We start from the raw sequence: 22,175 nt of genomic DNA on the forward strand, positions 1-22,175 counted from the left end.
CCACTTCTTTAATACCAGGCCTTATGGACACTTCTGTTCTGATACATAAGAATCCAGGTCTGAATTTTGACAAACCTCCACAGGCTGGGAATACTAGGTGACATGGGTCTCTTGTGAAACACTGAGTGTTTGTCTGCATTCCCAAGCTAGAATAATATTAAGTTAGAGTCTTCTCAGCAGCTGTCACCCCAGTGACTAAAGCCCTTTGAAGTCAATGAATGTCTGGGCAGGGGTTTTGGATGCGCCCTTTAGTTCTGTTTACCCAATCCATAACTATTTGGAGTGAAAACCAGGCCCCAATGAAATCCATGGGAGTTTTGTCACTGACTTCAGTGGGGCTAAGATTTCACCCCTGGTCCTTTTTTATCTTTCTTCATAAATCAAACAGATTAAAAGGAAGTTGCAATTGAAAATCTTTGAAGTTAGCCAGACACCCGAGGCAAAAGACCACATTCATAACTGTGTACTATTGATATTGGCTACTGACATATAATTGAGATAAAATTGGCAGCTGACATTCAATTGAAAAGAAATGTGCATGATTTCAAGTTTTGCTTTTCTTTCTGTGCTGTCTGGATGTAATCTTTCTCATTCCTGCTGGGCATATAGTTTAAGGAGGCTTTTATTTTACTGTTTTTCAAAAATAAACAAAAGGAGAACAATGGTGGAACTGCTGAGGAAGAGGCAGAGGAGAGGACATCTGCAGGCATGAGGCAAAGGAGGCAGCAACCTAGAGAGCAGCAAGTGCAAGGTCCCAAGGACAGGACCGCTGCATCAAGAAGGAAGAGAAAAGTGGTGGTGGTTGGTGACTCCCTTTGTTGAGGGACAGAGACACCAATTTGTCATCCAGATTTGGGAGCCCAGGAGCCTGTCTGGAGTCCAAATTCAGGACATCACAGAGTCTGCCGAAGCTCATCCATGCTTCACACTACTACCCCTTCCTGCTTGTCCACGTAGGCATCAGCAATACCAGGAATGACTGACCAGATCAGAGGTGACTATGAGACTTTTGGCAGGAGGACTGAGGAACCTGGAGCACAAGTGATGTTCTCATCGATCGAGGCCCAGGCAGAGACCATCTTATCCTGGAAGTGAAAGCATGGCTAAGATGGTGCTGTCATCAGAGCTGGATAAGTTTCATCCCCAGGTCCTGAAGAAACTGGCAGAGGAGATCTCAAAGCCCTTGGCAATGATATTCATGAAGTCATGTTAGATGGGCTAGGTACCAGAAGACTGGAAAAGGGCCACTCTTTAAAAAAGGCAAGAAGGAGGACCTGGTGGGCCTCACTTCAATAGCTAGAAAGTTCCTGGAGCAGATCCTAAGGAAGGCCATCTGAAGGAGGAAAGGCTAATCTCCTTGTTTGACAAAGTAACTACTTGGGTGGATGAAGGGAATGCTGTAGATATAGTTTAACTGGACTTCAGTAAGGCTTTTGACAGAGTCCCACACGACCTTGTCATAAACACATTGGAGAAATGTGGGATGGATAAAACTACTACAATATAGATAAATAACTGGCTCAATAGTCATAAGCAAAGGGTAATTATTAGCAAGTCCGTGTAAGAATGGCAGGAGGTTTAGAGTCCTACAGGGTCTATCCTGGGCCCAGTGCTGTTCAACGTGTTTATTAATGATTTGGCTGCTGGCATAGTGAGCTTCTCCAAGAAGTTTGCAGACAACACAAAACTGGGAAGGATTTTGAACACATTGTCTGATGCGAGCACAATTCAAAAGGATCTCAACAGATTGGAAAGTTGGGCTAGATTTAACAGGATGAAGTTCATGCAGACAAGTGCAGGGTGCTATACCTTGACAGGAATAATCAAAAACACAAATATAAAATGGAGGGCCACCTGGCTGAACGGCAGCTCTACAGAAAGAAACTTGTGAGTCTTGAGAGACCGCAGACTCAAGATGAGTCTGCAGTGTGATACAGATGCACAAAAGGCAAAGTGGTTTTGAGCTGCATCAACAGAAGCATTAGGTGCAAGACATGAGAGGTGATAGTGAGTCTCTACTCGGCACTGGTTAGACCTCATCTGGAGTATTGTATGCAGTTCTGGGCTCCACATTTTAAAAAGAACAAGGAGAAGTTAGAGAGGGTTCAGAGGTGGGCAACAAAGACAAGCAAGGGCTTGGAAGGTAAGTCAAATGAGGAGAAGCTAAAGGAGTGAGGCATGTCAGCTTTCAGAAAAGGTGCTTAAGAGATATGATAGCAATCTTCAAATCCTTGAAGGGCTGCCATAAAAAGAGGTAACGCACCTTTTCTCTCTTGCTGCAGAGAGGATGCACACCAGTGGCTTGAGGTTGCAGCAAAGTAAATCTAGATTGGATATCTGGAAAAACTTCTTCACTGTGAGAATAGTGAGGCAGTGGAATAGACTGTCTAGGGAAGCTGTGGACTCTTTATCACTGGAGATGTTCAAGAAGAGGTTGGACAGCCACTGGTCAGGGATGGTCTAGGTGTAGCTATGCCTATTTTCTACCATGGGTATTTTCCATGCTTCTGGGCTTTGCTGGTTGCTCCTGCCTTACTCCCTCCCCACCCATGGCCCTGTCAGGGGGGGCACGTGCCCCCCCCATACCCTTATACCAGTTGCCTATGGGGTGGGACTAAATGGCCTCTGGAGGTCCCTTCCAGCCCTATTTCTCTATGACTCTATAACAAAAATATTGAGAGAAGACTGAATTATAATGAGAGGGGGGTAGAAACTGGTTCCTGCAAAGTGCAGATAGAGTGAACATTGGAAGTTTCTATATATAGGGTATGATACACCACAGTGACCTCTGACTCATTTCAAAGTCATTCTTTACTAGGTGACATGCTTAAGGCGGCCTGGGAGTGCTGGGGATAGAAATATAAAATTTCTGGAAATTTTGAAGCCATGGAAAAAAAACTTTTTTCCAGAAAAAAATGGAAATTTGGGGAAAATGTTATATATATGCAATATTTATTGTCTTATCTATCTACATTTACTTTGCTACTTTAAGGACATAAAATATATTATGTATAACTTAATTGCACATAAAATTATAATGTTTGGTATATTTATCAAATGTATAAGTGCCTTATTATTATTTGAATAAAACTAAGGCATTTAAAATAATTATTTGTAATTAGTGTTACAGATGGAGCTACAAGCTGCTGCAACCTAAGGTACTTATGCATATCTTAGTTTTTGCCAGTTCATGAGAACTAGGAAAAAAAAAAGTTGAAAATAGAAACCATCAGCATTGTAGTAAACAAAAGGAAGTTTTTATTACCTGGAATTAGAAAGTGTCCTCCATACAGTCAGCACTCTTCAAAAGCAAAAGAAACTCATATTTTTAGAAAAAGAGCTCAGAAAAAAAAATCCCTTTAAGGCTGGAGACAAAATTTGGCACATGAAACCAGTATGCCATTTAAACAATCAAATATATCCTTGAAAATATTAGCATCGCAAGTTTCTTTGACTAATCAGAGTCAGACTCAGTTTCTGAAATATCAGTATTTTCTGATTCTGAATCTGAACCATCATTTTTATCATCATGGACTTCAGAAAACTAAAGATTTGCACGTATTGAAACAAGCATCTCTACTCTTTCAGAAGTTAGTTTATTCCTTGATTTGGTGTGTATATTTCCAATTATGAACCAGTTTCTCTCACATGCTGCAGAACATGGAGGAATCTGAAGTGGGTGACTTGGTGGCAGCCTATAAGTATGTCAGGGGTGTGCATCAGGAACTGGGAGAACATCTGCTCATGAGGGCACCCACAAGGGAAGACAAGGTCTAATTGTCACAAATTGCTGGAAGACCGTTTTAGACTGGACATAAGGAAAAACTTCTTTACCGTCTGAGCCTCCAGAGTCTGGAATAGACTTCCCTGAGAAGTGGTGCAAGCATCTACTCTGGATACCTTTCAGAAACACTTGGATGCTTATCTTGCTGGGGTGATCTGACCCCAGCTGACTTCCTGCCCTGTGGGCAGGGGCCTGGACCCCGATGATCTCTTGAGGTCTCTTCTAGCCCTAACATCTATGAAATAAATTAAATCTATGAAGAAGGCAAGAAGCAAGTGGAGTCAGAGGGTGTGTTGTACAAAGGCCTTGCCACCATGTTTCAGGAGCTATACTTGATAGAGTCCCAGATTGCACTCCTGGCCCAAATACCTGACCATGTTCTGTATTCTGCAACATTTGCAAGTATCTTGCCAACATCAAGCCCTAAGTGTGTTGCTTGTTTTGTTATCCAGTCAAATGCAGTAGCAATGCTGTCATTACAAACATTTCTACCTTTGAATTGTGGATCCAAAAGATTTGTAGCAGCGTGAATAGGCTGGCAACAAAATTAATCCTGCCTGTGAAGTCTTCCACTTTTCCTTCTTCTATACTCATAAGTGGAGATATACTTACACTGTCAAACACAGTTGATTTTATCTGGGCTATTAGGTAAGGAATGCCTGACAAAAACGCACTGTCTGACTCAGATGCAGTAATTGCTGAAGAAATTGGCTTTAGAAACCTCAGGGGATTATGCAGCCGGACCCAGAAGACATCCTCATCAAGTACAGTGTTCCTTATGCTTCAGGCTCTTTTAATATCTTCAATTATAACTGTTTATTGAAGAGCTTGTTTGTTTTTTCAGTGAACTTTCAAATGAGATCACCACCCTACCCCACCCAGCTTTACTACAAAGTTTGAATGTCAGCATTTTATTCTTCCCATTCTTTTCTTCCTTCTTCTTAAAGATCGCGGCTACGATAGGAGTAAATTTTACGTATTGTATAACTTTTTTTGCTGTATTATAGATCTTTTGCAGATTGTCCAACTTCATGAAATCTTTTAGAAGCAAGTTTAGGCCATGGGAAGCACATCCTCTTGCAGTAATATGTGAATGTTTGTCCATTATGATCTCCCATGATGCTTTCATATTACTTGTGTTGTCAGTCAGCAATCTGACTACAGGACTCTCAATTTTCTGTAGAATTTCACATATTTTACTACTGATATACTTTGCACTATGTCTGTTTTCTCCTGTTTCAATGCTTTTATAAAAAAAAAAACTGGTTGAGGTGTTGTTATCACAAAGTTTATGATTCCTTCTCCCTGTAGATTTGTCCACCCATCAGTAATTACTGCAAAACAGAGTGCTTTGTTGATTTTTTTGTACACACATTGCATTATTGCAGTATTTGCAAAACACGGGTCTCTTTCAGAATGGCTTGCAGTTGCAGTGTGGAAATGCTTCCATACATTAGAAGATGGTCACACCATGTTGCTGAAGGAAAAAGAAGAAATAAGTAATTTAATAGCTAGGTGACATATATAAACAGTAAGATACAGCATGTGAAAAATTTAGTAATCAATGGAGGGGAGCCCTCCTCAGTAAGATAACTGTGAACCACCCTTCCCTCAGACCTCACCTCTGTGCTAAGTTATGGGCAGAGCCGAACACAGGCATGGGCGAACCGTGCAGTCACCTGGGGCCCGGACAGAAAAGGGGCCCGAAAATAGTTGTTATTATTATTATTATTATTATCATCTCTGGCGAAGAGGGGCCCAATACTAAAAGTTCATCCGGGCCCACCAGAACCCTAGGTACAGTGCTGGGTAAGGGTAGAGGGTGACTTGCTCAGAAAGCAAGCATCAGCTTGTTAGGAACTCCATTATGAATTACATAAATTATGAAAATGTACTAACTGAAAATATTGTTTAATATACTGAACTCAAAGAGCTCTTACCTTTCAATAAACGAGAAGTCTACTTTCAATTCCTTTGTGTTGCTAGATGCAGTTTGTTAGGCACTTCTGTGGCTCTCACGGTCACAGGGTCCAGGAGGAGGCAGCTTCCATTCCACCACCAAAATCTTGAGGTTTCTTTTTCCTTTGAGGCTTTGCTACCCATAACAGGACTTCAGCAGCTTCTTCACACAACCAAGAAGGGCGATAAGCTTCTTGTTGCCCTGTAGCAGGGAGCTGCCAGTGTCTACTCCCAGTCCTTTGAGGGGAGAGGTGACCAGGGTGAGGGACCTAGTCAGGACTCAGGAGGAGGACAGATTACTCGATTTCCACCAAACTTTAGATCAAAGGTCATCAGAGGAAGGAAGGCTGCAAGCAGTGCAGAAATACACAAGCAAAAAAGGCCCTGGATCCTTCCTTCCTCCTCCTGTGCCGATGGCAGCGCCCTCTGGGGAAAGAACTGCATCTTGCATTTGAGAGAGGTATTATATCTAGCATATAAAGGAATTGTAATGATCTAATACTGTAGATTACATAAAACGGTAGATTACATAAAACATTGTCATAGTACACAGTTATTGGAAAACATCCTGAGAGAGTAAAGAGCAGCTGTAACAAACAATATTTGAAAACCTCATCTTAAAAAGTATTTCATTCATCACTCTAAAAGAAAATATTTCAGAAGAGGTTTTTTTCAGTTTTTCATGGAAAAAAATGGGGGAAAATACATTTTTTTCCTGAATGTTTCTTATTTTTTTCTAGGCCTTCACATCTCCACTCAGGGAGCACTGAAGGGGGTTTCACAGGAGAGTCTCATCTCCTGTTGTTATTACTTACCAGTCAGAACAGAAATGACCCTTTGAATCTTTTTTTTTTGTAGCTTTATCCACTCCTATTTTCAGTATTAATATAAAAGTTGTAAAAATGCTTCATGCAAGATCCTGTCCCTGTTTTTAGAATTTGAGAACATGCCAAAATCACAATCATGGAAAAAGTCAATCTGAATCATTTTTGTACTTGTTAAAAGCTTGTATTGTAATTTCTTACGATAAGGTTGGTGTGAACTTAACTATTTCAGTTCCATGGGTCAAAATCCAGGTGTTATGTATGCAGGACCTAATCCAAAGCTGACAAAAAGACTTGCATTGACTTTCACTGGGCTTTGGATCAGGCCCTAAGTTTAAGCAGTAAGATATCATGAAAGGAAACATCTTATGATCTAGTTTTGCGCTGTTAACCACATTAATGCTGTAGTCACTGGGAGCCCCAGTCAACAAGCAGGCGCCATTGTGCTAAATGGTGTACAAACAGAATTAAAAAATAGGGTCTTTGTCCCTAGAAGCTTAAATCTTAATCAGTGACCTGAGGAAGGGCACTTTGTGCCCAAAAGCTTATCTAAAATTTCTCCCAACCATGTGGTTGGTCCAATAAATGATAAACCCCCCCAAATATCCTTGCCTCTTGCATTTTTGATACTTAACAGATACAACATAAGAGTGTTCTAAAGTAAGTTATTTAAGAACGATATAATTAACCCTAGAAAAATTAACCAGGAACAGCACTGGACAAGAGATGTTGATGACCATGAGGAACCAGTATGCAGAAAGCTTTAAATATAAGCACAAACATTTTGACAATCTGTGATTTTCTCTGAATCTCTAGTTATAGTACAGGGATAACCAGTAAAAGAAGCAAGCCACAGAATCCTGCACAGCTCAGAAACCTTGGATTGCCCAAGGGGGTGTTCAGTCAGTGACAGGGATCTTAACAAGAAGAGCAGAAGATGACAGCAGACTGGCAGATGCCAACAACTTTTCCACCCACTTTCAGTTGTGTCCCAAAGGGCATAAACAGGGAAATATTTCAGAAGTGTCTGTCTGGATGTCAAAACAGCAATAGCTTCCCAAAGAGTATCTCCAGCATAACCCAATTGAAATGCAGAACTCAGTAACCTAGAAAAGTTGTGCCACAGTCAGATCACTGCAAATCATTAAAATCAGGAAGTGCAATATATTTAAGTTTCCCCTTGGGCACCGTGGGAAGGCTGAGTACTAAGAGAGTACTAGTACACCCACCCTGGGTTCATTCACAAGTTGGCATTCTCATAACTAGATCCTTTCTGAAGACTTGCTTCTGACATCCTGAAGACACAGAATCTAACTGATGTCCATTTAGCCTAAGGCATAGCCAAGTGTGACTGGGATCACTGTTTCTAATCTCTGCTGTTTGTATGCCTTCACTCTTTGGTCTGTAAACTCTTTGGAGCAGAGAACTCTGATACCATGGTGACAAGGATAGAACTAGAACATACACAAGCATTATGCTTTATTTCTTTTTGGAAATGACCTGCTACACGTTGAGCCCCCTGCAACACTATAACATATTTTCTCATGTATAACACACATTTTCCCCCAAAAATCAGCCCCCCCCAAGTGAATGGCTATGTTTTAAGCAAGGAAGCCATTTTTTTCCACTGGAAAAGAAGCAAGCCTGGAGATACTGTGCAGGCCATGCAGCTGTCAAGACAGCAGAGTCCCATTTTAACCCTGTCTCAGCCATAATTATGTGCTGAGCACTGTAGCTTCTACCTAACACGCCAAGTGTGCTGCTGGTAGCATCTTGATGATGCTTGTGATGTGGAAACAACACTTTATGTACAGGAACTGTACATATTTATCTAAATAACTACTTACAATAAAGAACTAACAGTCTTGCTATTGCCTCTGCAAGGGTCTGCAGCCTAACCTTGGGTGTCACAGACTAAGTCATCCTGGGAACACAGCGTGTCTCGGAAGTGGACTACGAGACAGTCTAGATCAGGCAGCTGATACCAGGAACTTCCTGGTGCCATATTTTCTGGACACTGTATTCCCAGGAAGACTTACTCTATGACACACAGATGACCATGACTCTGGAAAAAAAAAATGTCTACATTTTGCCCTCCAGAAACAAGGTACATGATATAACCGGGGGTGCATTGTATGTGAGAAGATATGGTAATAAATAATGTCAATGTGGCAACAAAAGAGGAGTAAGTGTACCAAGGATGAATTTGAGTTGTAGGAATATCCTTCCTGGAACGCTTTCTCAATATTCAAGAGCCCTTATGTCCATGCACAACACAATCAGCATTATTCGAATCTCATCTACACACATTTCAGCAATTGTTTAAAAGCAGAGAGAAGAATTAAACTCTGTCTCCAGATGCTGTCTACCCCAGCTCAGCCTCAGGCAATGTAAATGAGCCCTAAATCAGGTCAGAAAGAGGAATGACATTAAACAAGCAGTGTCTTGGAAAACAAAAGGAAATTTTTATTTATGTAACTTCATCAGTTCATAAACCATGTATGGGGAAAATATGGCCCGCAAGCCAGATCCAGCCCACCAACTGATTGGTTCTGGTCCTTGGGGGCCAAGTGGGTGAATCCAGCTTGCAGGCAGACAGCGTCTCCAGCAGCCATGTAATGCCAAGCAATCAGGACTGCTTCCAGCGTGCTGGGCTCTCTCTCTCTCTGAGCTGTGGCTGGGGCTGAGATCAGCATAGAAGCAGGCTCATGAACCTCCCTGAAGCTTCAGCACCACATCCCCCCCAACCCAGATGAGTCTGGATCTGGCAGCAGCCAGCCACATCCACAGCTACCCAAATGTGACTGGCAGCTTGTAGGTCAGGGCTCTGGGCACAGGAATGGAGGAAAGGATGCTACAGCTGCAAGTGGGTTCAGGCTTCCACACCTACATAACCTACAACTGTAGGACACCCCGCTTCCTCCCCCCTGTGCCTGGAGCCGTGACCCAGAAGCTGTCAGCCACGTTTGGGCAGTTGTGGACATGGCTGGCAGCTGCCAGGTCTGTACTCAGGGGGGTGGACAGGGTGTGCTACAGCTGCGGGTGGGTTCAGGCTTCTGTGCTAGTCGCAGCCCCGGGAGGGAGGAGAAAGGTGGGGGGGAATGGGGTGTGGAGAAAGAGAGAGAGAAAGAAGTGTGGGCTCCACAGGTCACCAAAACCCATTAACAGCCATGCCAGCCCAAATAATTCCCACCCCTGTACTAGCCTATTACCTGGGTAGGGAGTCATAATAACCTCTTGTCCTATGCTGCCTATTGCCCTGCAGCCAACTCACCCTGGGTAGAGTACTCCTGACCAGGCTGCAGGTGCACCCCTTTACTCTAATAAGCAGCCCCCTGCCCAGGCAGCAGTATTTGTCTGCTGCTTTCCCTCTTGTATCTGGCCTATATACAGCTGCCTGTGCCCTGTTTATTGCAGTTTCCCTCCTTAAAGTAACAGGAGCTACTCTGTTTCCTCCATCAGTCAAGAAAAGAGCTGACAAGACAGTCATCCCACAGTTTGGTCCATGATACAAGCCTGGATTCAATTTGGTGAATCTCTCACCAAATTGAAGCACTTTCCAGAGACAAAAAGTCATTCAAATGTCTTGCTGTCTGAATGGTTAGAAACCCAAGATCCCAGCCCCTCTCACCCATCCTTGTCCTAGGTGCAACTCTCTGCCCGCCGGCAGCCCCATCTCATCCACCTGGCCATGCAGCCTGCCTGGGAAGGTCCCAGCCAGACTCCAAGGAGACCTCGAGATCGCAAAGTGGTGACAGTATGGGGCTGGGACCCAAGGTAGAGCTACGATCTGCACCTTGCACACCCCTGCCCATGGAACCAGTGCCCATCATAGGGGCACGCAGATCATAGCTCTGCCCTGGGCCCCAACCCCACGCTCTCATGGCCCCAAGATCCCAGCCCCAGCACCACCCACCCGGCCCACTCCTGGGTGCTGCTCCCTGATGCTGCTCCCTGCTCAGCCAAGTGCAGAGCAAAACTACTTAAGGAGCTTTCATGAGCAGTGCCAGGGGGAAGGGTGTTGACCCAGTGTGGCAGGGCATGAGGGGAGGAGGGTGCTGCTCACCTGGCCTGTAACAGCTCATCAAAACTCCCTAAGTGGCCCTTGGGCCTAAATAATTGCCCACCCTGATGTAAACTGAAAATATGGTCCTTGCCTATGCAGTGACAATCTACAAACATAACTACCTCAAGGCTAGGCAGCCTCAGCTTTCACTAAGGCAAATAGGAGTGAAGAATGCACATCACTTCTCAGAAACAAAGCCCAAAGTAAGAAAAGGATCAAATCATAACTTAAAAGTCGTGATATCCAACATTGAAATCTCAACTCCCTGCTTCTCCATACAAAATAGGCCCAAATATCCAGACAAAAGTGAGTGAAAGATGAGGCAGAAAAATAGAAGGTTATTCCTGTAGTATATTTTGGCAGCTGATAGTATAAAATGTCCATAGGCTGAAGTTGTTACACACAACTAAACCTACAGAGTTTAATATTAAGTACCATGGAATGTAGCCATGCATAATTATTAACTGTCCACACAAAAGGAAGGTCATTAATGAGAGATTCCTTTCTCTGCCTGTCCAAAAAATAAGAGAGATGCCTGAAGCCAGATATTCAAGGTAAGATGGGTACCCAGAAGATACATGTATTAGATAGATAGATAGATAGATAGATAGATAGATAGATAGATAGATAGATAGATAGATAGATATTTGCAAATTGTTATATGCATTCAGTTTGAAAACCATAGTTTGCTTTAATGGTTCCAAGAACACAGTACAAGGGGGAAGTTTCTTTGCAGGCCCATTTGAAACATGTATCAGATAAGTCAGTTAACATTAAAAATTCATCAAAGAATATTACAGGATACAGGATAACCTTACCTTGGAAGTGTGATGCAGGAGACGGGTGTTTCTCAGACTGATCGAGGCTAGCATATGTTCGTGCCAGGTGGTGCATTTTCACAGGATCCAGTGACCTGTTTGGAAGCCGGTGTTCCTTGCTTAGCCTGCTAGGCTTCAGTTGAGCATATTCATGCCTTTGGCTGCCTTTGTACCTGCATTGTAAACAATATTTCTCAAAAAAACAAGAAATGGTGCTGGGAGAAGTCCTGATTTATAGCAGCATTGGTAAAGTAATGTCACAACTGCAGTTTAATTTCACTTCGATGGAAACTGGATTATAGAAGGGCTGGCTACAGTGAGGTGACCACATGTTATTTTTATGAATACCACAAAAGATCCTCTGTTGAGATCTCTAATGACAGGCCCAAATCCTGAAGTTCTTCCTTTTACTGATGTTGATGGGAATTTTCCTCCTACCAGCAAAGGATGCTGATTGATTTCATTATGAGATCCATTGAAAGAAAATTTCTCAAAGCCCTCCAGAAGACTCACAGTTGTGGCCATCAGCCAGGATATCAGAACAGCCAGCTGCAAGGAGTCTTGGTTCCTTTCCTGCTCATAAGAAGAGTCTACTTTTTATCCAGTGATTTTAATGTAAAATGCATAAACAGTACCAGGACCAGGGACTGTAAGCCGGGGTAGAAAGGATTATGTGTATTTTGAGGTTTCTGATCTAGACCTTCAGCTGATAGAAATCAGCATAGCCCCAGTAATAGAGATCTGTGGATTTACACTATCTGAGGCCCTTCTCCTTGTAGTTTTACATGAAAAAAAAATTCATATAAATTGCACATAAATCTCTGTTGAGCCAGGCCTATCTTTGACTTCAGATTTCTGAGCTGTTGGCCATTTGTGACACAACCTTATTGTTGTTTGAATCTGTCAGCAGTTGTCCTGCATATGCTAGCTTCAGATGTACCTCTTACTTCCTTTTCAAAGCCAGTATGATCTGCACAACAGTATGACTATCCACAAAAAGAAAGCCGTAGGTACAAGTTTGTCTCTTTTAAAGACATTTTGACTCATTCATTTCATTTTTTCCCCCTCTGGTCTTGTTTTACTTTCTTAACAATTAAATCTTATTTAAAATTGTGGGGTAAAACACCCTCCCTGATGTCCATGTGTGATTTAAGTGGGCATCCCAAACAGTCCAGTCTCCACTTGTTGACTTAAGGTCCTGCTCTGCAGAGCTACAGCAAGACACAGAGTTCTTGTCAGCTGAGTTAGGGAGTAGAGGATTTGGCCAATATTGTCAACAGCATTTTAGTAATGTAGTCTTTTTTTTAAATGGCTTATTTGTCCATATAATAAGTTCCACACAGACCAAAATAACTAAAGAATCAAACAATGGAAAAGATTAATTAAAAAGAGAGAAAGAGAGAGAGAACCCCACAACATCCTTTCTGGGCTCTATGTTCCTGCTAGTCCACAGCTGTGACACTAGTCCACAAATTCATTTTTCTTCACATCAATTTGAAACTTCAGTTTATGAAAATGGAATCAGTTTTATATTTATGTTCAGTTTGGACTTAAATCTGTGCTTTCCTTTTCAATTTATCAGAAGGGAGCCCTTTTGCTTTTATGTAAGTGAGGTACCATGAGTCTGTTGCTTTTCTTAGCATCTTACAGTTTGTCATGAAGTGTGTCTGTCCTATCAGAAAAACAATCATGCGTGACAATTTACAGTGCTGTGGAGAACCTTTGCACCAGTAATTCATTTCCTCTGAAAGAGAAAACTGCCTGATAAACAGGAACTGAAAAAAGTCATGTGAGTTTCTGAAAATGGACAGAAGGGTGCCAGGGAAAGAACTTCCACCTACAGAGCGGGTAATTCCCCCTCCGAGGGCCTGATCCTACACCTTCAAATTCCTCTTAAAGTCAGTATGGCTTTTTCCACCTTCAGGATGACAGAGGTGAGAACTGAGGCCCTAACCCCACTTTGTGCTGGAGACTTGTCCCTAGGCACAGGACCCAATGATTTGAATTCAGTGGGTTTTTGCATGACTGCACAAACACAGCACAAGATTGAGCCCATAGGTGCATTTACATTAGCAATGATTTGGCCAGGATGTGGGCATGCCCAATAATAGTCCAGGTTAGATTTTGGGGAGAAAAATCAAATTGGTAGCTCTGGGGTCAACAGTTTATCATCTGACTGGTTTCCTTCAAATAAGGGCTCTTGGGCAGATCTTTGTAGCTGTGGTGTACCCCTTCTTACACGCTTCAGTTGGTTGCTGTTCTTGCTACCTATCCTCCCCAGTTTAAGTTACATGAACCTACCCTCACCTACCCTGGCTCATCCATTTACTGATGCTATAGTAGCATTATATTTGAATAGGGCTCTCTGTCTTGAACACTGCTTTTTACCATTTATCCTGGAGATTCTGGCCCCTCCAGGAACAAATTTAACCCGTTATATAAACAGACATAACTCCTCTGAAGACTCTGGAGCTGTGCCCACATACACTCGGACTAAATCTGGCTCAAAAAAAGCAAACAGGCCTTCCTTACTCTGGTAATAAATGCTGTTCTTTTAAGACAAGATAGGCCACATCTAGACAAGATGCTGAGTGTGCGATCATTACTGAGCAGTCTTTTAGTACCTGTATAAACAAGTACTAAATGACTGCATGGTAATTGGAGTCACTGCCCGGTCATGCCTATAAACAGCTGTTTCGTGACGCTGACTGTGCAATAACTTATGACTACTGCGCAGTAAGCATCTCTTGTAGACATGGCTACGTAGCTCTTTTCTTGACCCAGACAAGGGGTCCTTTCCTTCATTTGTGACAGCAATGGATTGGGCTCAGTGCAGCTGGACCTAAATTATATTGTACACAAGCACAGTTTTTGACCATACAGTGGCTTTGTGAGCAACATCCATCAAAACAAAAAAAGGAGCAACATGAAAATATCAAATAAGACCTAATTAATAGTGTCAGGGGTGTACTTGGTAGCCGTGTTGGTCTGAGATGTGAAGACATACAAAAAAATTGATTCTTGGTTCCCAAATGATACTTTTTATCATTTTGGTCTAATAAAAGGTATCATTTTGGAACCAAGAGTTCTAGGTTTTTTCTATATCTATTTAACAGTGTTGTTTTTTGTAACTCTGAGGTGTACTTCAAATTAAGAGAGAACAAAAGATTCAATGTTTTAGTCACCCCAGGCAAAAGCAAATGTTGATTCCTTTGTGTCCTCTTCAAATTGTAAACTTCAAAGGACTGTAAGCACCCACTGAAAAGGCTTCCCTCTTCAGTGACACACTTCTGATTAGTGGGTCTACCTGAATCGGGGGGGGGGACTCACCAATTTTCACGGGTTGATCATGGCATAAAGTTCTCATTCCGCAGTCATTTCACACTGGCCCCGCCCCTGAGTGCCAATTGGCGGAGTGGCCCCAGGGGGGAAGATAGACAAGGGGTGGCTGCCATCTGGATTGCTGGCTGCCCTTCATGCAGCTCCACCCCTCAGAGCTGATTGGAGGAGAGGCCCCGGCCGGGGGAGGAGGGACATATGGGCAGCAGCTCTCTTGTCTATTGTTCTTCATGCCACCCCACCAGCTTTGCCTTCCCCTCCTGGTAGTGAGGACTGCTAGTTCCCACTGGGAAGCCAGCATTTTATTTTTGTTTGGGGGTGTTCTTTTGTTAATTTTGGAGACAGATCTGGATTTTGCATTTTCTGCAAATTAAGTAGATCCCTACTTATGATGTGCCTAGAAAGCTCTGCTTAGTGCTTATGGAATAAGTGATATTTAAAATGATAGTAAGTTTTTCCAGAGCACAGCACTGCATTACTGCAGTAACCAGCTCCACGTGATTTTCTCATTATTTTTGGTTTCATAGTTGTTACCAGTTGGAGCGGGTCCAGCTCCCCTGCACGTGGGCTAAGCTGCATTTTAGGGGTGCTCTTTTGGTCTCTGAACTGTACTAATGAAATTATGCCTGTTACTAACAAAGCTGAAAACCACATTCCTTACCATTTTTGGTTGATTTTCATTTTTTTTCGTTTATGGCTCCTCTTGGATTTGTTTGTTGTGAGCTTTTCCCTTCTTCTGCAAAGTAGTTCTTTCTTCTTTTCCTCAGAGATATTTTCTAATGCATCATCACTGCCAGCTGTTGAACTGGATTGCTGAGAAGATTAAGAAAATTATGCTTGTACAGTGCAAGGTCTGTGATAATTTCTGAGTGAGTTATAGAAATCAGCTGTTTTATGGAATGCTGTTAAATAGTATAGGCTCTAAATTTAACAGCACATTTATGATCTCATGCTGGTAAATTCCTTCCGGACTTTAAAAAGTATGCCTATTTTAAACGCACCATTACTCGCATTGCTCTGCAATTGAAATTACTGTACTGTAAAAATAACTAACTAAATTAAAAATATATTTACTAAAACTGAAAATAAAACAAGCTGCTGTTTTATAGGCCCATAGTAAAAAAACAAACAAAAAAAAAAGGCCCATACATCTGGATTCTCCTTTTCCAACTATTCTAGTAGCGGTATATAACTAAATGTATTAGTTTCACTTCAGCTAAAAAAATCCCCAAACCTTCAAAAACATTTTACACTGTACAAACACAAGTGTCTTTGTTAAGATCCCAATCCATCCTCATGAAAGACATTCACTTGTATATCATGTCTTAAGAAAAGCACGCTCTGGTACAGTCTGTCTCTTTTCTTTGTAAATGACCAAACACTATGAGGCCTTGATTGCTTGAGGTTCACAAGTGCTACAATAATACAAAATTAATTTTAAAATGAAAACAGGAAACTACATGCTGGAATATAAGACTATATTGCAATGAATGCAGGTACAAATATAAGATAAAGCATGCTTCTCCGGTAAACAGATTTTTTCAGGCCAAATTTCCAAGCAACAGAAATTTAATTATTGCCACAAAATATGCATGTTTTATGCACAGTATGAGTAGCTAAGTGTACTTTATTCATGCACTTTTGAATTTTGTATCCATGGTCATCTGCATGTGCCCACACATGCCTATTTTGGGAGACTAATGTAGGCACTTTTTTCTTTAGTAGTCAGAAGTGGATTAATTAAAAGTGCCCAGTAATCTGAGGTACAATAGGATTGACATGCCTGCTGTAATAAGAGAATATATCTTAACCTTTACTTTTCCATTTTACTAATTAAAGAATGTGCTTAGCCAGTTATACCCTTGATCTGTGATAGGGGACAGTATTAACAAAATTACCTTGTGTATCTGCTGGCCCTGTGAAAAGGAGGAAACCAGAGATTTTAAATTCCTGTTTGTCAAGCCATAGGTCATAGTCTTGCTAACATTTTTCATTTTGAAAAAAGAAAAGTCACATTTTGACAAGGTGCCTTCGTTGCCAGAAATATTCTTACAGATGTGTAAGGACGAGTATGCAGAGTCTGCCTTCTCCTTTTGCTCAGCGGGCAGAGGCAGGCTTCTGGTTAAACAACACCAAGTTAATCGAGGCTCGGCGTTTAGTGATGGGAAGGAGCCCTTTGTGTTTGAGACCCTTGTGTTTCCTGAGTAACAAGTCAAACTATTTTGAGGCCGTGTAGAGAGTTCTTTCGAATGATGGCTGAGGGTGTGACAGTAAAAAGTGCCGAAGGAATGGCAGTAATAATTGAAGTTGTCCACTGAACACGTCGAATGCTCTATGTCCTGAAGTTTTGGGGAAGCGTCTTTACGGACACAGCAAGAGCTACTGTCTTCATCCCATCCCTTGATAGTCAGTTCGTTGTCCTCACGAGGAGCTGGCCCTCTGCCTGCTGATGTCATTATTAAAGAGTTTCTTCCTGAGTGAAGATGGCGTAAAACCCGATTTTCTCCTTTGATGTCTGTAGATATGAAAAAGCTACCTGTATACATAGAAGCAAAGCAGACTTTCGTCACTGAAGTCTGTGCAGAGCAAGTAGTTGTGCTTATCTTCTTCTCCTCCGCTTGCCTTTGATCACTTAAGTTATCTTTGCTCTCTCTCTCTCTCCAAGTGTCTTCCATAATTTCTTTCTGCCTTGAGCTTTGGTTATCAAAGCTGTCATCTGCTTTGGTTGGGCTATTTGTCCTTTCTGGATCGGTTGGCAAGCAAAAGATTGGTGCCTTCCAGTTTGCTTGTACGTTCCATCTATGCCCTTCTCTGCGGGCCTCGTGCCTCAGTTCAAATGCTAAAGGAGACAAAACCAGATTGCCAGGATCAGGACTGAGCGACCTGCTGTCAACAGCGCAGGAAGGTTTGGTCAAGGTGACTGGCGAAGAAGTACAGGGTGCAGTCTTCTGCTCTGGTCTCAGTGTAAACGTCAGGTCTGCAGCGCTCCTGTCTTGTGGCAATTTAAGGACATACTTTGGTGAAAATGCATTTTTCTGTAGGAGTGGAGTTACTGGACTAGACTGCAGATGTTGAATTTTGGAAGATATGCCAGCATCGTGACCACTTTGAAGTGGTCCTGTTGTAACGAGACATGTTTTGATCCTTGTATTTGTCAGCTTATGTAAAGCAAAAGAAATGCAGTTATTCCCCTTTAATTCAGGTGCCAGGAATTCACTAAAGGAGGTTGTTGAGACCCCTGCTGAATGTGTAAGATGATTCACATTATCTGTGGGTTCTCTGTGGGGTTTGACTTTTTTCTCACATTGCATGCCTTCAGCTCTGTAGACTGATTCATTAACTCTTGCACTTAATTCTTTTTCTTTAACTGAGTGTTTTATTGAAGTAGGGGAAGTAGCATCAGGGATACTATAATGTTCTCTCAAACTCACTGTTTCACCGATGACATGACTTCTACTATTAGGGCTAGAACTGGATTTTAAAGCCACATTTTCTCTGCGCTTCACTGCATCAACTTTCATTTTTTTCCTCTCTGATGGTAACTCATGGAGCTCCTGGGAGGATTCACCACTGTTGCAGCTCTGTACCCTTAAAGGTGTCTGTGCATGCTGAGCACTTTCTCTTCCACTATGATTTTCCACATCTCTATTTGAATTAGTTTCACATACTGCTTCGAGGGCACTGGTGTCTCTCACAGGATGTGGCTCTTCCAATTCATTGCTGTGCAGCTGCAGATGATCAGCATCTAATATTTTAGGGCTTAACTGACTTGCTGCCTGCCTCAGCTCATGACCTGTGCTTGAGGTTGGTAAGATGTTGTTACCTCCTGTATAGTTCCCTGGACGGTGTGTCTCGCTGGTGTTAAATTCTTGGGAAGTATTGCTTATTACACGCTGCTTACCAGCTTCGATTGAATGTGACGTTTCCATTAGTTCTGTAAAGCTGCCCGCACTCTCCTCGGAGGAAACGCTCTGCAGTGTATGATTACCAGTAGGACGGGTTTCTGATTGCGTGGGGTTTATCCTTGGGGTAGAAATGGCCACAGGGGAGGAAAGATTCCTGCTTGTGGAGCTCCTGCCATCTATAGCCCCATCACCACTGGCTGCCCCCTTTGGCTCACGAATGAAGCCAGTAACATCTGTAGCTTTATTTCCCTTTTGCTTCAGCTTCTTGGCGGCCTGACTGCTCTTCATTTTTTGGTATATTTTCTTAAATGTTTCATCACCGTACATCTGCCATTTTTCCTGAGAGAACATTTTCAATTTCCTCTGACTTGATTTCTTACACTTCGCGCTGACTGCATCTCCTCCAGCTCCAGGCTTTTTCGCCCCTTGTACGTCCTCGGAGGGGGAATAATTATCACCTGCATTACTTAGTGGCAAGTCATCCACTGCTGCTTGTCTGACGAGTGCTCGAGGATGGCTGTTAGGAAAATCCACTGAACTTATAGCAAGCTTGTTGCTATGCAACAAACTGGAAACGCTTGTATTTAGGGACTGCTTTGAGAGAGATGGTGGTTTTGATCTACTCACTTTTTCATGCACGATCTTTGCGCTGTCTATGAATGGCAAAGAGTTGCTTCGTGTAACAGGCACACAGTCAATTGTTGTGGAGAACTGAGTGGGAACTGAGTGAAAAAACAGGGGTTTGGATTTTTCCATGGGTGTAAAGGTAGATTTTGCTGAGCACAGGGAGAGGTTCTTTTTCCTGTTTGCATCAAGAGATCTGATATCAAAATGGAAAGAGTCTTTATACGTGTAAGGCATTGGCAGATCAATGCTCCCCTGTTTGGAAAGGACTGTTTTTCTGGGCCTAACATTGTCTAATTGGGTATCGTCCACCACAGCTTTGTTATGAGATATCAGTTTTGAGATATGCTCTTCCAGCTTCTTTTTCTCTAACATCAAGGCTGTTGCTTTCTCAGCCGAATCCAGTTTTGCACCACTTCCTGCTGCGCCCCTTAGGCTGCTGAAAGCAGTTTCGTTTTCCAGCTCTGTGCTGTGTTCATAAAGACTATGCAGAGGACTTGAGGACAGCAGCTGCTGTTCTGTACTATCCGAGCGTGACAGATACCCTGAGTCAGTGCTCTCACACTTCTTCAACTTATAGTCAGATGGCTTGCAGTCCCACTGCTTATCTGAATAGGTTGCTTGCTGCCTTTGCAATTGAATGTGCTTATTTGCTGTTGGGGATCTTTGTTCCTGTATCTTCCTTCTGTGGTGTCGACTACCTGGCGAAACTACTGGAGAAGATAAGTTTTGGGGATCTTGCATTGCCTCTCTTTCAGGAGCACCCTGACTTCCCACTGCATTATAGGGACTGTCTGCTTTTACCCTCTGACATTCCACTGTGAGTGATGAAGCACTGAGTGTCGGCAGAGAAATACTGGGCGGAAGTTTCTTAGTGTCCATTGTGGTGTTGGTCTCTGACATGGTTTTTCTAACCCCTGCCCCGGGGCTTTCACAGGCATTATCGTGTGCTTTTGGACCCTCTGCTGCCCTCTCGTTCTCTTCCAGCACGGTGCCATGGTCAGACTCTGAGGGCAACCTTGTATTGTTGACATGTGTTTGGGTCCTTCGATGTTTATACAGATTACTTTGAGTCTTAAAAGCAATGCCACAGGTGGTGCATGGAAAGGGCCTCTCCCCAGTGTGCGAGCGAATATGTTTCTCAAGGACACTTGGCTTCAGGCAGTCTCGTCCACAGTGTTTGCAAATGTACTTCCCAGCGTTCTTGGATTTCCCTGGGCTTCCAGCAGGTGCATTTGGACAAGAGCTTGGTGGTAACACCGGCAAACTGCTAATGATGTTTATTGTCAGAGTATGTCCTGGTGGTTTCTTAGGAGCTGACTGAGACTGATCTGTCCTCTCTGAATGCAGAACTGGGTTTAGGATTAAAGGCATGTTACTATTCTCTAGGTTTATACCACTTCCACCAGCGGCTAGCTGGTTGTTTGGCTGATAGCATCCTGATTGGATAGGATGATACAGCGGTATGGTAAGGGCTTTGAGGTATATAGTCTGAGACAGGGCTTGTTCCTGCTGAAGAAGTACAGGGCTCTGACTAGGAGTTGATGAATTCTGGGCTGCCTGAAGAGGTGAGATGTGAGCTGGTTGGTCTGCTAGTGCAACTGTGGAACAGGGCTGCTTCTGTGCCTCCATTTCAAAGGTTTTATGCTATTCTGCATATGTTCAGTTACCTGCCAGAAAAAAACAAAACATAAATACTTACACTGAATATTAAAAAGCCTTGATTTTATTCAGCTATGACATCATATAAATAAAACATCTTCTGGACTAATCAATTCAAGCGTCAAATATCATATCATTTTTAACATCTGTCATCCCTAAGGAATATCAAAACCTTTTACGCAAAAACTTATTTAGAACGGAACCACTTTTTTCACCGCTGAAATGGAGTCATCTCTCATTTGTTAGAAGGAGGCTAATACAACACAGCAGCATTACACAAAAGTTGATTATAGACCAAGAAGGCTACGAAAGACTTCCCTTAAAAGTAACTAGGAAGTGTGACTAGATATTAAAAATCTGATATTCTTTACACCAACATCAAAACACTTTAGTAATATTGGAAATGATATGGAGCAGTGTACACTTCTGTATTCCGTAGCATTACTTTTAATTAGTTTGATATCTTTTTGTTACCCAAGTTAGTCTGGATGGGCAATTGTCAGCAGATCAGTTGCATATACATCCAAGTTTCTGCCAGAATTAACCAGAGCTTATATACGTATAAAGAAAAATAGAGCACAGGCTTTAGGAAGCCTTAAGAGAGGTACTATAGCCTATTATTGGAGTACCACTTTGGGAATCACACTTGTTCACTTGTGCTATAACAGGTATTACTCACAAACCTCACATGGGAGCTATGACAATTTACAAAAATGTTGTAAAGGCTTTGAGATTTTCCAGAAGGAAGGTGCTATAGAAGTGCCAATTAATTTTGCATGTCGTTGTCCATGCAGTATAAAAATTAGTGTTAATTTACTGAGACCCTGCATATGCCAGGTATTGTTTGCTCTATCTTTTTATGTAGTTTGGAACCCACAGCATTTCGAAAGAACGTCAGTAGAATTTTGTGTGATATTTTAAGAAGAGTGGGGCATGAGACCAGCTCCCTGGCTACACCCCTACAGTTTTGGGAAAGTTCAAATCCAACATCAGTCATTTAGATCTCTCTCTAATCGTATCACATCTTAGATTCTAATCTAAACATTTCTAAAAGGAAGCTTAGTGTCCAGATCTTCTCTACAGTACAAAGCAATACAAAGCAATGAATGAATTATAGTTTAATCAGCACCTGCTAATTTTAAGTACAGCTGGTGCAGACTTAGGAAATGTGATCAGTTATTGCAGACTTGCTTC

At 42.3% G+C, this 22,175-nt stretch overlaps 1 protein-coding gene across 1 annotated transcript in view; it reads right to left on the reverse strand.

The window, feature by feature from the left end:
• The window catches only part of ZNF831 (zinc finger protein 831), a 34,404-nt gene extending 13,435 nt beyond the window's left edge, over nt 1-20,969 (reverse strand). Inside the window, exons 1-3 of the mRNA XM_006271762.4 lie at nt 16,689-20,969; nt 15,452-15,603; nt 11,452-11,624 (exon numbers count right to left, since the gene is read on the reverse strand). Coding sequence (XP_006271824.1) covers nt 11,452-11,624; nt 15,452-15,603; nt 16,689-20,951 — 4,588 coding nt within the window. The 5' untranslated portion in view covers nt 20,952-20,969. The remainder of the gene's footprint in view (nt 1-11,451; nt 11,625-15,451; nt 15,604-16,688) is intronic.
• Nucleotides 20,970-22,175: the final 1,206 nt, after the last annotated feature.

The sequence above is a fragment of the Alligator mississippiensis genome, chromosome 9 (genome assembly GCF_030867095.1).
Source record: "Alligator mississippiensis isolate rAllMis1 chromosome 9, rAllMis1, whole genome shotgun sequence".
Taxonomy (NCBI): Eukaryota; Metazoa; Chordata; order Crocodylia; family Alligatoridae; genus Alligator; species Alligator mississippiensis.